The sequence below is a fragment of the Phaethon aethereus genome (assembly GCF_964289735.1).
Source record: "Phaethon aethereus genome assembly, chromosome: 5".
NCBI lineage: Eukaryota > Metazoa > Chordata > Aves > Phaethontiformes > Phaethontidae > Phaethon > Phaethon aethereus.
The window spans coordinates 51,913,692-51,927,886 of NC_138579.1; the positions used below are offsets into that span (position 1 = coordinate 51,913,692).

At 50.8% G+C, this 14,195-nt stretch overlaps 1 protein-coding gene across 1 annotated transcript in view; it reads left to right on the forward strand.

The window, feature by feature from the left end:
* Positions 1-13,912, forward strand: part of LOC309405409 (uncharacterized protein) — a gene marked incomplete at both ends in the record, with an annotated part of 64,581 nt that extends 50,669 nt beyond the window's left edge. The window contains one exon of the mRNA XM_082000179.1: positions 13,677-13,912. Coding sequence (XP_081856305.1) covers positions 13,677-13,912 — 236 coding nt within the window. The remainder of the gene's footprint in view (positions 1-13,676) is intronic.
* Positions 13,913-14,195: the final 283 nt, after the last annotated feature.

Genomic DNA, 14,195 nt, shown 5'->3' on the forward strand with positions numbered 1-14,195 from the left:
CATGAAGAAAAACTTTAACAGCTGCAATGCTGCTTTTGAACCTCCTAGTAAAAGGGGGGGTCAGGAGGTCAAAACTTTCAATGCCTCTGGGAAGAAGAGGACTTTTCCCAGCAAGCCTTTGAAAAACCCGAACTAAATTAGCATGACCACACTGCTAAATGCTTGGGAAACCTGGACGGCTCGAGTCACAGGCTCCCCCAGAAGCAGAGGGGCAAAGAGATGTTGCATTCTCATACTCAACAGCCATAATTAATGGGTCTATTTCCTAGGCGAAAGGCAGATCTTGAGAATCCTACCCAGCACCTGAATGGGAAATGAAAGCTTGTGGGGTGTGCCCTGGGCATCCTTTCTCTTCTCGACACTGTTGCCCTTTTCCCTTTTTATTTCTCACATCCATTTTCTCTTTCTTCACTTCCATCCACTGTTTTTTCAGCTGTTTCTTCCTCCCTTGTTCCTGATGCCGCATGGCTCAACTTGCTGTTGAAGTGGGGAATGGCAATGAAGCCGTAATGACCCAACCATACTCTCCCCTGGGCACACTGGACAGGAGCGCAGGACGTCCAACCTAATTACATTCTTTTTTTACTACTTTTTATTGCAAAAGGGGTAAGCGAGAGCCCTGCCTCACATTTTGAGTTATTCACTTCCACTTTGAAGGTAGATTTTGCTGATTTGTACTTTTTGCAAGAGCAGTTCTAGCAAAGAGTGGGCGACACAGTTTCTGGAGGATGTAGGGACCTGGGATTTCTGGCTCTGACCCCATTGTGGGTTTTTACAATGCTGCCTTTCCACTTGGCTCCCATTCACCTGCACCATGAGTTTCCTGGGCGCCACTTTTCACGAGACCCTTTGCAGGTCATCTCCCTTCACAGCTCCCACCACCATAGGTGTGGAAAACAGATAAGCACACACGCACATTGCAGCTGCTGTTGGTGTTTTTGGAAATGTGCTGTATGCCTATGAGGTGCAATCCAAATACATGACAAATGTAGCCAAAAAGTTTACTGTCTAGGGCTCCAATCCTGCAGGCTGCTGTTGAGCACCCCCATTCCTATTGCAGCCGCAGGAGACAAGTGCTCGGCAACTTTTGCAGGCTTGCATTGAATAAAGCAGGAGGACAGGAAATTATCAAGTTTCAGAGGCCAGAAGACCTGCCCTTGAAGGAGAATGGCTAGTGTTCCCATCAGACCAACGTCTTCCTACCAGATGAAGGTCTCTCCTTCCTGCAAGCCCAGGCAGGGCTGTGGGTGGGAACGGTAGGGTGAGGTCCGTGGTACTCTGGCAGTCAGCTGCAGAGGCTCTGTGGTGCTGAGCCCTGATTCGGCTTTCCTGTGATACTGCAGCATCTTTTCTTTCTCATGTTTCTTGTTGTCCTAGAAACAGAGGAAAAAATTCTTCCAGACAAGCCCTTTTGTTGCACTCAAGGCAGCATCTTCTGTCTCTTAGCAAAACAGTGTATGGTTGCATAATAAAACCCTTGCCAGAAAAACAACGGTGGGTTCAAAACCTTCCAAAGAAACCTGGAAAAACTTCACATCCTCCAAACTTTCCCAAAGTCCTAAGAGTGCTGAAAGGGTCAATAAGCACTTCCCAACTCTGCTGCAAGTATATGCTGAGCAACAGGAGGCAGTATTCCTGTTATTACACTATATATATAAAAATATGCATTTATCTATATTTATATATTTGTAATTTTTTTTTTTTTTAATTTGGAGAGAGAGAGAGATAGGTCTTCGCTTCTGGCTTTGAATTACAGCTCTTTTTCTGACTATATTTTTCTCTCCTGCTGGAAGAGAAAGTCAATATGCCATATGCTACTGGCCACTTTTCTCTCCTGGTGCCAGGAGTCCCGTGGAAATGCCAGGATTTTGGGGGCAGTTGTCTTTATTTGAGAAGGAAGCTCATTTTCTGGGAGAAATGTGCCCTTCTGTGTGCTGAGCCAGGCAAGGGATGCACTGGGTCATTTCTCTGTGGCACATGAAATGTCGTGCCTGCATCGGGAAAGGATGGTGAGTGACAAATTTCCTGAGGCTCACAGGTTCTGGAGGTGTGTTCCCAAGGTTTCAAGGAGTTCACAGCAAGGGGAGAAGGAGAGGAAAGCACCATGGGGACCATGCAACCCTTGTTTCCCAGGAGGAAGGAGACTGCAGTTCCTTCCTTTGACAGTGCCTGGTGTGAGATGGTGAAGTAATGGATGACCTTCAGGCTGGCAAGAAGGTTTGATAGCCATGATGCTGACCGCATCCAGCTCCTGTGGAGACCAGTGGATGTGGGCGCCTCTGAAAATCTGACCTCTCACTCTTCCCTTTTGGAGATGGGCCTGAAAAAGAAACTTTCCTCTACTCTCCCCTCCCAACAACAGCTCAGAAGGTTTTGACTTTCAGCACAAAGCCAAAACCCAACAGGTCTGCAGATTCTGGTGCCTCAGATACCAATTTTCTCTTCATCCCCTATGCTGACCATGCAGTGCCATGTTGTAGCATGGGCTAATACTGCTGTTCTTGAGCTGGCTTGGGCGGCCATGTCAGTGGAGATGTGCTCTGCTAAAAGAGGCTATAGCTGGTCACCAAATGATGACCTGCTGCTAGCGCATGGTACATTTGTACTCGCGAGGGGTTTTTTTGTGCAAACATATTTGGTACCTTAAGAAGCCTCAAAGCACATCAGCAAGACAGCATCATGTTCTTTGGGGAAACTCAGATAGGGGTTACTATCTCATCTGCAATAGGGAGGCTGCTGGAGAGACCAAAGGACGTGTGTGGTTATAATTCAACTGCCCAAGACGCTGAGATAGCTCCACTCCTCTCGAAAGCAGCTTGGCTTCTCAGTGTACAACAAGCATGTGACTGTTCAAAACTTTAAGACGCATCTTTAGAAAACCCAGCAAGGAACCAGCAAGCACAAACCCAGAAATCAGCTCAGTTGCTATTCCTGGATCAGTCCCTGAAGATGGCCTCATTGCCACAGGAGCTTCTGAGCTTTGGGAATAAATGTGGAGGTGGACTGAGACATTGTGAGTGTTGCAGGAGGTGATCCAATGAGTAAGCGGTCTGGAAGAGCTCACCAGTATGAAACTATCCCCTGGACACTTTCAACCATCTTGGTTGATGGAAGGCATGGAGAACTCTTTGCTGGATGTGGGATCAAGGGATCACACATATGTGCAGGTGCAGAGTTAGAAGTTCATTTATAGCTGTGAAAAGAGATTTCCAATCTTTTTACAAGCTTCGAAAGGTAGAAAGATTTGAAACTCAAAATCTTTTTATTAAAAGAGACAACCATCCTCACTAGTGGCAAATGAACCTCTGCTCAGTTTGTGTCTGATTAGGATCTCAAAAGAGTATCCAAGCTAGTAAATAAGATATGTATCTCCTGAGAACAGCTTTTGTTGTTTTCTTATATAGATCTTTGTTCCTCCTGTGCTGTAAGGTCTCCAGGGCATGGCCCATGTTACGGAGTGCCAGATGTATTATCTGATTTTAAGAGATCATAATTACGAGGAATATGTCAGAACAACAGAAAACTTCATTTAAAAACCCAATTAAAGCTGCCGAGTGACAGCTACATACTTGTGTGTTGCATCACCTCCTAATCCCAGCAGCTCAGATGCAGAGAATTGAGTAAAGGATGTCGTGAACCTGACAAGGTCCACACGGGACAGGGATTTTTCTGACTGTAAGAACAAATGAATGCATAGTTCATGATGGAGCAGCAGTCCTGAGATCCATTTTAGAGCAGCCACCTCAGGACCTGTGGTCTGATGGGTAGGTTATACTTTCTCATGAGAGGTAGTACATTTCACAAGAGCTTCTGGATAAAGAAATATAAAGGCAACTGTGTCCGTCCCACTGTGGGAGATGTGTGGTACTGGGGTTGCACCAGCACGGCTGGAACACCCTCACTGGTGGGGACCACCAGGATGGGACACTGGTGGCAATGATGCCACCACAGCATCCTCATTGCTTGGCGGGCCATGGAGGAAGGGCATTGGCGTGCAAGGTGAGGGGAGCTTTTTGGGTGGGTTTTTTGGGAGCTAGGATGGGAGAAGCAGGCAGAGGGAGGAGGTAAGGAGTTTCCAAAGCCTCCGGCACAGCAGCAGGCACCTGCTTCTTCCCAAACCGGCTGAACCTGTCTCCCTCCATTGCCTCTCTGCGGTTTTAGGGTGTTCGAAGCCCCTGGATGTCTGAAGGGCACAGGGTGCAGGGGCTGTGCCTGCCTCCTGAGCCAGGCCAAGCTCTTCCTCTCTGGAAAGGGGTTGTTTCCTCTGTCCTTCCTGGGGAGCTGCCAGGGCAGGTGGAGGCCTGGGCCCTGCTGTCGGACATGCACGGGCTTTTAGGTACAGCTGAGCACTTCCAGCTGGGAATGGGCCTGCCCACATGGCCCCGGGGGGCCGGGGATAGAGAAGTGCAGTGCGGTTTGGTTGTGTTTTTTTTTTAAAAAGGAGAATTTAAGACTTCTTTTAAAAAACATGATAATGATTTAAGACTTTTTTTAAAAAAAGATAATTTAAGACCTATTTTTAAAATAAAAGGAGAGTTTAATACTTTTCTGTAAAAGTGTTTTTTTAAAGAATGGGATTTTTTTTAAAGGAGAATTTTAGACTTTGAGGGAAAAAAAGGTAATTTAAGAATTGGGTTTTTTTAAAAAACAAACAGGAGAATTTAAGGCTTTTTTAAAGGAGAATTTTAAACTTTTTTTAAAAAGGAGAATTTAAGACCTTTTTAAAAAAGAGTAATTTACGTTCGTGTTTTTTTAATAAGAATTTAAGACTTTTTTTAAAAAAAATTTGAGATATCTTTTTTTTAAAAGAACAAGGAGACTGAGACTTCGGGGCGCTCAGCGCGGGGGGGCGGGGCGGCGCGCACCTGGCTCGGGGGCGGGGCCGGCGGGGGGCGGGGCCGGCGGGAGGGGGAGGGTAGGGGGCGGGGCGGGGCGGGCTGCAGGTCGGCGCGGCTCCGCGCTGCGGAGCGGAGCGGTGGGACCGGAGCGGAGCGGTTGCTGCCGTTGAGGAGAGGCGCCGCAGCCGCTGTGGCTGGGCTGGTGGCAGGTGAGTGCGCACCGGTGTGGTGGGGCCGGGCAGGGCCTCCCGGCGAGGTGCCGCCGCCGCTTTGCAGCACCGGGACGCGGCGCGGCCCTGCCCGCAGCCGGGCCGGCGGCCTCGGGGAGGGTGGCTGCTGCGACGGCGTCAGGGCCGCTGGCCCCGGGTCTCCCCGGAGTGAGCCGCTCTGGGACAGCCGGCACCTCGTACCCCTGGCAGGGCCCACCGGCACGGGAATAGCCCCACTATTTTGGGGCTAAGGAGTGCCACGACCCGCCGGGTGTATGGTAGCGGGGCAGGGACAGCGAGGAGGTGACTTGGGGACAGAGTGCCTGGAGAAACCCCAAATCCCTTGATGAGAGCCCAGGCTGGGATGACCGGGAGCAGCTTTTGGCACTGGCAAGACCCCGAGCTCCTTTGCCACCTGGCTGGTGCCCCACTGGTCATGTCCTGCCTGGTTGAGCGCTGGGTGGCTTTGCCTCCCACCTGCCTGGGATTCCAGGAGCTGGCACCGGCATCTCCAGCAGCTCCTGCCACCAGCATGGCCCACCCAAGCCCCACTCGAAGGAGCAGCATCAAGGTCCCACTTAGCACTGGAAACGGTGGCTGGAGCTCACGGTGGAGGAGCCGCCAAGGTGGTGTGGGGTCTCGGCTACCCATGCCAGGAGCCTCCCCTCGTGGCCTGCAGCCATGGGGCAAAGCTGGTTGTGCTTCCTCCCTGCAGAGATGTCTCTGGCTCCCCAAGGAGAGGGGTTAAATTCCTTGATAAGAGCCTGGCTCCTCACTGCATATTTCTGATGCCTTCTGCAAACTCTGCCATCAGGTTGTTTCGTAACTCCGCTTGTGGCCTGCTGCGGGTGGGAGAACAAACTCCTCTCCCTGTTTTTTCCCTGCCCTGCAACAGCACTTTGTTATTGTACGTTAAAAATCCAATTGCAAGTTAAAAACTCAAATGTGAGTTTGAAGGTGGTATTGCAGGGAAGAAGGGGTCACAGCCATGCACCTCTCACTCAAACAGAGCAGCTGCCTCCAGCACAGCCCGTGGCACTCCACTCGGGATGGCTGATTTCAGGAGAAATTAGGAAGAGGCAGGTGGAAATGGGTGAGAAATTACCTGAAGAGGAGAGACTGGAGCTTTGGCTGCTCCTTGCAGTAAGCCAGGGCCGGCTCCCAGGGATGCCGGTGCTAACGGTGTGCTTGCGGGCCCTGGCTCGGTGCTCTGCCAAGACTTGCCAGGCAGGCGCCAGGCCCCGGGAACGTGTGGCAGCACGAACGCCACAGCTCAGCTGTCAAACGGTGGGGCGCTGGATCCGGCCGGGATGGGGCAGTGGTGCCACACGCACATTGTGGGTGGCTATGAGGGGGTCACGCTCCTCGTGCAGCAATACTTGCAGCTCTGTGTAGGGAGAAGAGAGCAAACGCCTGTGTGTACATGCTGTATCCACAGTGGCTACGAGTGGAAAGCGTATCCGAATGCTGCTTGCCTTCCTTACTGGGCAGTGCTGGCAGTGGATGCTCGGGACGGGGCTGTGGGGAAAGGGGGATGCTTTTACCCTCTGCTGGTCCCACTGGAATGCCAGGAATCCTTCCGCATCTCAGTTATCTGCTGGGAGAGCCTGAGCATGGTGCCTGGCCTCCCTCTCGGCATAGCTCCTCTGGCTTCCCCACACCCTTTCAAAGGAAATAGCATGGAAATCGAGAAGCCCCCCCCAAGTGCATACATCTTCCTATAGCCTTTTTTCCACCTTCTCATAGAAAACTGTGAGGCTGGGGACTGTGGCTTGTAGCACCTGCAGGTGCCCGGCACCCCGCAGCATGGAGCTCCGTGGGCCCAGGGGTCCTGCACTCTAAAATTTCCCAGCAAGGGTTGCTCTAAAAAATAAAACTCTGCAGATGAGCATGAGAGAGATATGGGGGTTAGCTCTATCCAGGCCTTGAAGTGGGGGATCTGAGCAACAGTCTGACCCCAAGGTAATAAAAGAACTTAACAACTAAGTCTGACTTATTCTAAATTCTTTTTTTTTTTTTTCCTTAAGAAAAGTGAGTTATGGCTGCACACAGGAGCTTGGTAGCTTTGGATACCTGCAGGCCCCAGCGAGTGTGCTGGGGAGCTTGCCAGGCTTGACCAAACCTTTTGGCAGCGGGTGGTGGCTGGCCGAAGTGGTGTGGTGACAGCCAGTCTGAATCATCCCAGGGTGCTCCCTTCCCTGCTGTTTGAAATATGGCTTGACCAAAAAAGGTAGCGTGGTGTAATTGCTGAAAATACAGGGATTTACTGCACCCAGGCAAATAGAAGAGCTTCTGTGCCTGAAGTATTTTTGGGGACTGGATGTAAAATGGGGTTGGATGGGAGCTGGTCTGCTCCGGCAATGTGTGTGTTGTCCACCTCCATAGTGGAGATGTGTGTGTGGTTGCCTTCACTGTCAGCACGTGCTGCAGAGAAATATTGCCGAGTGCATCTGGTAGGGTTCCCCACTGGTTCATCTCATCCATGTTTTTCAATGTCTCTCTGCCCTGTCCTGTTTGTGTCTTCTGCTATAGGAAAAACCTCCAGTGGTGGCTTGGAAGTGACCCAAGCCCACGTTCTGCTGTCCCCCACCATGTGGGGTGGAGGAGGCTGGGGAGGCCATGATGTGTGTGCCAAGGCTTCAGAGCAGAGTTATTTCCTTGAGCTGTGCGATGTCAGGTGCTGTGGTGAGGTAGCAAGGAGTCCAGGTGATGCCTGGTGATGGGTCTCTCTGTGCTCAAGTTTCAATAAAGCTGTTAGGGACGTTTTAAGTATTACCTCTGTGTGTATGCATTGTTTTTAAGAGTATCTTTTTAAGGGATGTTCCTCGATCTGTACCAACTTGTCTATGCCCTTGTAAACCTGTGTAGTCAAATTAAGGCATAAGTGTGTCTCCATGGAAGGTTTTTAACAAAATCCTATTATTGTAAATGGTTGCTAACAATTTTATGTCCTTCCATTTTTCAAATGCCAAGTTCATGAGCTTCTAAAAGCAGGTGATTATCTGGCTTTTTGCGGACTGGAGTCAGCGCTTTCTTGAGGGCTGGGGTGCTTCCAGCTGCCCTGGGCTAGTCATCTAGAATAACTCATTGCTTCAAAAAAAGGAGGGGGGGGGGGGAAGAAACAAACCCCACAACACTTCTTACCTGAAGATGTGGGTAGATCAGCCGTGAGCTGGAAACTTCGGGGCAGTTGAGCATCACCTGAATTTGGGAAGGCTTCCTCTGCTGCTTCGTAACCCTTCTACAGTGCAGGACCTGCTGGAGCTCTTGGTCTTAGGAGCCACATGCTTCTCCAGAGCCACCTCCCTATGTCCCCCCAAGCGCCTCCTGCATAACTGGGAGGACTGGCGATGGGATGCTGCAGTGCTCTCAACAGCGTTTTGAGGTCCAGTGTCCCCCACGGAGGTCCCCCATGATGTTAGACCTAGCACTGTGCTCCTAAGCACGGGGACTTCAGAGTATCGCGTAAGAGAGTATCTGGGCCAGCAGAGAAGCTGGGCGAGTGGCAGCCTCCCCTTTGCTCCCTGCTTTTTCTGCCAGCCTGGGGAAGCTGTTGGCAAGGGATGGGAGCACCCAGGTGCTGTTGTGAAGCTGCCCAGCTGAGGGACCATGGGGAGAACATTTTTTAGGGTTCTTGCTAGTTTAATGATTCCTGCTGGGAGTATTGCTTACCCCAGGAGGCATGAGTGCGCAGCTGGTCTCTGCCTCTGGATGCTTGCCTGGGGTGGCTGGTGGGATGCAGGGGTTTGGATGAACACCACAGACATCTCTAAGAATAAAGATGGATTGGGTTGGATTTTTTGGGAGTCTTTGTGGTTGCTCTTTTCACCTGCTGATTTTTATTTATTTTCTTTTCCAAGTTCTGGCAATACTTGGAGGTGGCAGTGCTGCTTTCTGCAAAAAGCCAAGCATATGCTTGCAGTGGGAAGGCTGGGTGGACCAGGCAGTGGACTTTTACCTCTTTGCATGTAGTGATTGGTGCTGGTTGGTTCTTGCAACATGAACCCCCTCTGCTTCTCTGAGGGACAACTTGAGTTTGATTAATTGTCAGAAAGCAGCTCGCGGTCTCTTTGGGCTCTTGACCCGTATGCCCAGGTCTTTGCTTAATGGTTTGTGCCTGTAGAAAGTCAGGTTTTTCCCCAGGATTGCTCTGAGGGTGTCTCTCCTTCCTCTCCTCCCTGCCCTTATTCCTCTAGGATGGGGCTTTCTCAGGGCAGCAGGGTCCCATCTGGAAAGGGTGGCTCTGCAAGGCTTTCCCAGGGCTAACCCAGCCTAGGCACCAGGTTGTACCATGTCATACCTGGTCCAAGGTATTTCCACCTGCCCCACCACTGGTGGGGAAAAGCTATAGCTGCACAGGTATTTGTACCACAGAAAGGATTCCTGTAGGGTTGTGTGTGGGGGTTTTTTTGGTTTTTTTTAATCTTACAAGCTCAGCATCTTATCTTGTGAAAGGACAATTGCTCTCCCACTCTGGCAGGGAAATATCCCTGGGACCCAGGAGTGGATGCACTAAAAACAACATTGCTTTGCATCTTTGAGGCGCTGCATGCCGAGGACTAGTTATCCCTCAGATGTGCTTCAAGTAATTTTCAGAATGTTTTAATGCGGTTTGAGGATTGCCTCGGATGTGACGTTGGACTTGGTGCTGTCCTCATTGAATTCGTTTGGCTTTTTAATGACCCTACTGGGAGTATAATGAAGTTGGGGTAGGAGGTTCAAAAGGCTGAGTTTCCCCAAAGCAACCCCAGGTAAGCATGAGTTGCGTGGGGATTAAGCTCCTAAATGCTTCTGAAAAACCAAGATATTTTTATTGCATCTCCCTCTCCCCACAGGTGGGAGGGCTGGTGCAGTCCCCGGCACCGGTTCCCATCCTATCTTGGTCCTTCAGGTGTCACCGAGTGCTGACGGACCCCTTGATCGCCAGTGTTTGGAAGGAAGACACCTATGTGTGGAGGGGGAGATGGAGCCTTTTGCCAGCATCGAAACCCCTTCAGCCAGAGGTTCACCACCTCCCAGTAAGGCGGTTTCAGGGATTAAAGTTGGTCATGCAGCCATGATCTCCATCGCTTGTTGAAGGACAGTGACTTGATTTCCCCTTGATGGGTGGCCCCTTGCTTTTTAGTGCCAGATGGGGGATTGAGTTGCCTCTCCAGAGATGTGCCTCCATTTTAGTGCTTCAAAAAGCTTATTATCTCTGGGTGGGTTCAGGCAGGGACTGATAGCACCTCTGCCTAATTAATCATGTGCCAGGTAGTGTGACAGCAGAGACTTCTAAAATACCCAAGTGTCTTATCAAAGGTTTCAGCCTGGATTAATTCTGGGTCTCTTGTTGATTTGACTCTGCATTTGTGTGAAAGAAAGAAAAGAGTGATTTCAGCTCTCGGCACATGGTCATTAAAGGCCTTTTTAATCCTACGAAGTTATAAATAAATATCCGTAGCAGCGTACACCTGCATATTCATCAGTGCATCCTCTCCTCCGGAGACCCAGCAGTGCGTCCTTGGTGTGTGGCTGCTTTCCGAAGCAGGGTAGGGAACTGAGTTATTCTGGAAATGGAAAATAAAATCTGGAAGGTTTATCCCTGGTTTTCCATTTGCTAATTTGTTAATTACCCTCTCCCTAGGATGAGAATTGGAGTGGAAAGAGGATTGCTGGTGGCTGACGCCAGCTCTTCTAAAGGAGGCTGGAAGGCAGGTTGGGGGGAAAATATTTGTAGGTCATTTGGCTTTTTCATATCCCTGGTCCTACTTGGAGGAGAGCTGCAGATCCTGAATTTTCCTGTAATCCTATGGAAATGAAATCTTTGATCACTTGGAGGTGAGATGGGGAGAGCGGTAGCTCAGTGCCTGTCTCCACTTGCCTTGTAGATGGCCACAGTGCATCTTGTCCTCTGGGCTGGACCAGGCAAGCATCACGAGGAAGCTGCACTTTGAGGGTCATTTCTGGCTCTTCCAGAGGCATTGGGAGAAATAGCTTGTTGGTTGAATTTTCCTGTTTTGGTCTTGCCCTTGGGGGTGTGGGGGAATGGAAATTTGGAGGAAATTGAAACACTTCTCCTCCTCTTTGGCTGGGGAGGAGAAAGCAGGTACTTTGAGTACTTTGGAGTATTTCCAAAGCTTGAACAGGCTCTTGCCTCTCCAGATATGCAGCATTCCTCCTGCGTCCCGCGTGATGAGAAATATAAGCTGTTTTCTGACTTTGGGAATGGGCTGTGAGTAATAACAGGGGAATATTCACAAATCGCATCATGCTTTCACTGATGACCACTGTGGAAGATGAACACAGCAGAGATGCCGGACCTGCTGGCAGATACATGCCAGGGCTGTGTTGTGTCCAGATGGTCTGGAAAATACCCCTCAGAGCTTGGTTTTTAAGAGCTGGATTGTGAGTCATCCCCCAAAGATGACAGGCATTTGGGCATCCTAGAGCTGCTGTGCTGGGGCTCTCAGCTGGGCAGCGGCTGCAGGTACAGCAGTGCCTTGAGAGCTGAAGAGCAAGAACCTTTTTTTTTTTTAATTAAAAAGAAAGGCAATAGTTTTAGGGAAAATTTGGGGGGCGGACTCAACCCTGAAAGGCTCCTCATCTTTCCTCACCAAGTCCAATCCCTAATCCTCAAGGCTGATCTAGGTCAGTTTAGAGCTCAAAGGTACCTAGACCCAGCCTTGCCCCTGTGCTGGGAGCTGGGCATGTAAATACTTCCTCAGCCCCTCCTGGGCTCAGTGTCCAGGCGGGTTCAGTTGCACAAGAAAAAAGGAGCATGGCAGTGCAAGATCCTTTCCTTCTTCCCCTCTAATCTACACATTGCTAATTTTGCTTCACCCCCTTGAGAAGAAACTATGAATTTACTATAAGCTGGTTTCATGAAGTCACTCTTCACTTGTGCGTCTGGGGTTGATGGTAATGGTTAGAGCAATAGCAGGTGCTGCTAATGTTTCCCTTGAAAACCTTCATCTTTACGGCAGGTTTTACTAGCCAGCCTTGCCAGCTCTTTCCCCCCTCCATGGACAATAAGCATTGGTGCTGCAAGGGAGAAATATGATGCATTAAGGTGAGGAAGGTGATCCTTCCCCTTCCAGGCTGAAATGCTGTAACATGAGTGTGTCCGGTAGGTGGAGGGGTGGTGCTTTTGCTTCTTTTAATTTATAATGAGCTTTTGGTTGGTTGCTCATCTGCAGTGTGGACTGTCTAGTAAACATCCCTGAAATGTCATTGCTGTCCACGATCCTTGATGTTTCAACATGACTCTTGATGCTGGCCTACCATGGCCCCAAATCTTGGCTTGTTTAAGGGGAGGGGGAGAGTTCCCCAGCTCCTTCCCAGTGCTGTTTCTGAAGCCTTCATGTGGGTTTGATGCTGTAGCAGACCCAAAAGCTTGAGTGAAAGAAATGGTGAGAGAAATCCCCCCAGGTGGAGCTGGGATGAGGTGAGCTTCCTACCACATCAGCCGGGCCATGAGCCTCTCTTCCCTAAATCCCTGCCAAAGGCTGTCACCCCGAGGCCCATCCCCATCCTGCATCACAGCCCTGGGCAGGATTTGTCCCCATCTCTTCCTGCCCTGCTTGGCATTAGCCAGCCTTGCCAGTACGCCCCGGGCATGTTAGCATGGGTCTGTAATTTTGGGGAGGAAGTGGAACAGAAGATCCCCAAGCCTGTATTTTGTTCTTAATGGGGGGTTGCTGGTGTGGTGCTTATTACTCCTCAGAAATCTGTCTCTTTGGGCAGTTCCTGCAAGATCCTAATGTGTGGGAAACGGCCCCCTTGGGGTGCCAGGGGACTTCGGCAGCAGTGGTCTGTGGCTTCAGGCTGAAGTGATGCTTCAGCTCTTGAGCGATGCAGGTGCCATGGGACTTAGTTTTCCTGGTCTTGGGCCTTTGATCTCCTTTGGGTGCAAAAAGCCCTTGAAACATGGATGTAACTTCTGCAGATGCCAAATGTGTGTTATGCATTGTAAGATGCCCCCAGCAGAAGCCGCTTGCTATCAAAGTGCGACGGAGCCCAGGGGTGCGCATGGGCTCCGATCCATCTGCCCATCTCTGGTAAAGCTGCACCTTCAGGGTACGATTGCAGTGTCTATCCCTGTCCGCAGCTGGGGTTTATCCAGCTGAAGGAGGAGAGAGAAGCAGAGTCCACAAAGCCCTTGTGCAGTTTCGAAACTAGTGATTTCAGTAATTTGCTGATTTTTAGGGCTTGCTGTCAGGTACACCATGGCAGAGCAGGGAGCTGGACAGGGCATGATGGGTGGAACAAGGATGCGGGGACTATTATGGCCACCCCCAAATAAGCTACTTGGGTGTGAATTAGAGCCCTGTGCTTGCTGCTTCCTTGCTCCTGGGTGCTTGTGGCTGCCTTGCATAAGAGCTGGTGGCTTCGATAGGCCTGGGCGGTGAGTAACGCTTGCACACCCTACCTGTGACGGCAGCAGGATGAAGAGCTGCCTCTTGGGCTGTGACCGCTCTGGTAGGACTCAGTTTGTCACCTCAAGCTTGTTTAACCTGTCAGCTCTTTGTGCTGGGATGAAGTAACTCATTTTCTGGGAAGGGAGCCCTGTGCCTGTGTCCTGCCCCCACGCTGAAGGAGAGGACAATGACCTCTTTAGTAGGTGGCCCTCTTGGCTGCTTTGCACCAGGCAGAGAGATGGTGTCCCTTAAGGATCCCGGGGCCAACATCCACAGGACAAGCATGGCACAGTGGAAAGGTCCTGCACCACGTGACTGCAGGCAGGGCTTCGCCTGGTGCTCCCTGCTGCAGTGGGAGCGACCATCACCAGTGGTTGCCAGCGTCTACTGCACGGACAGCCTGTTCAGAGCTGTGGATGATCATCTCCACGCAGCGCGGGACCTGCCAGACCAGGAAGAGCCATAGGGTCAAGCCTTGTCATGGCTTATCTTCACCCAGCATGGGAACTGCCAGCCCGGGAGGTGCCACCGTGTCAACGCTTGCCATGGCTGATCACCCAACGCTGGATCTGCCAGCAGCGTCAACCCTTGGTCACAGCCTCAACCTTTGACTGTGGCGTCACCTTCTGGCCTGGGATGGACATGGCATGGAAAGCCCAGTGGAGCTGCTCTATCCGTGCAACACCGCAGCTGAGGGCAGGTCATGCCACCCCAAGAGAGGGACCCGAGGCAGGAGGACACTGTCGATG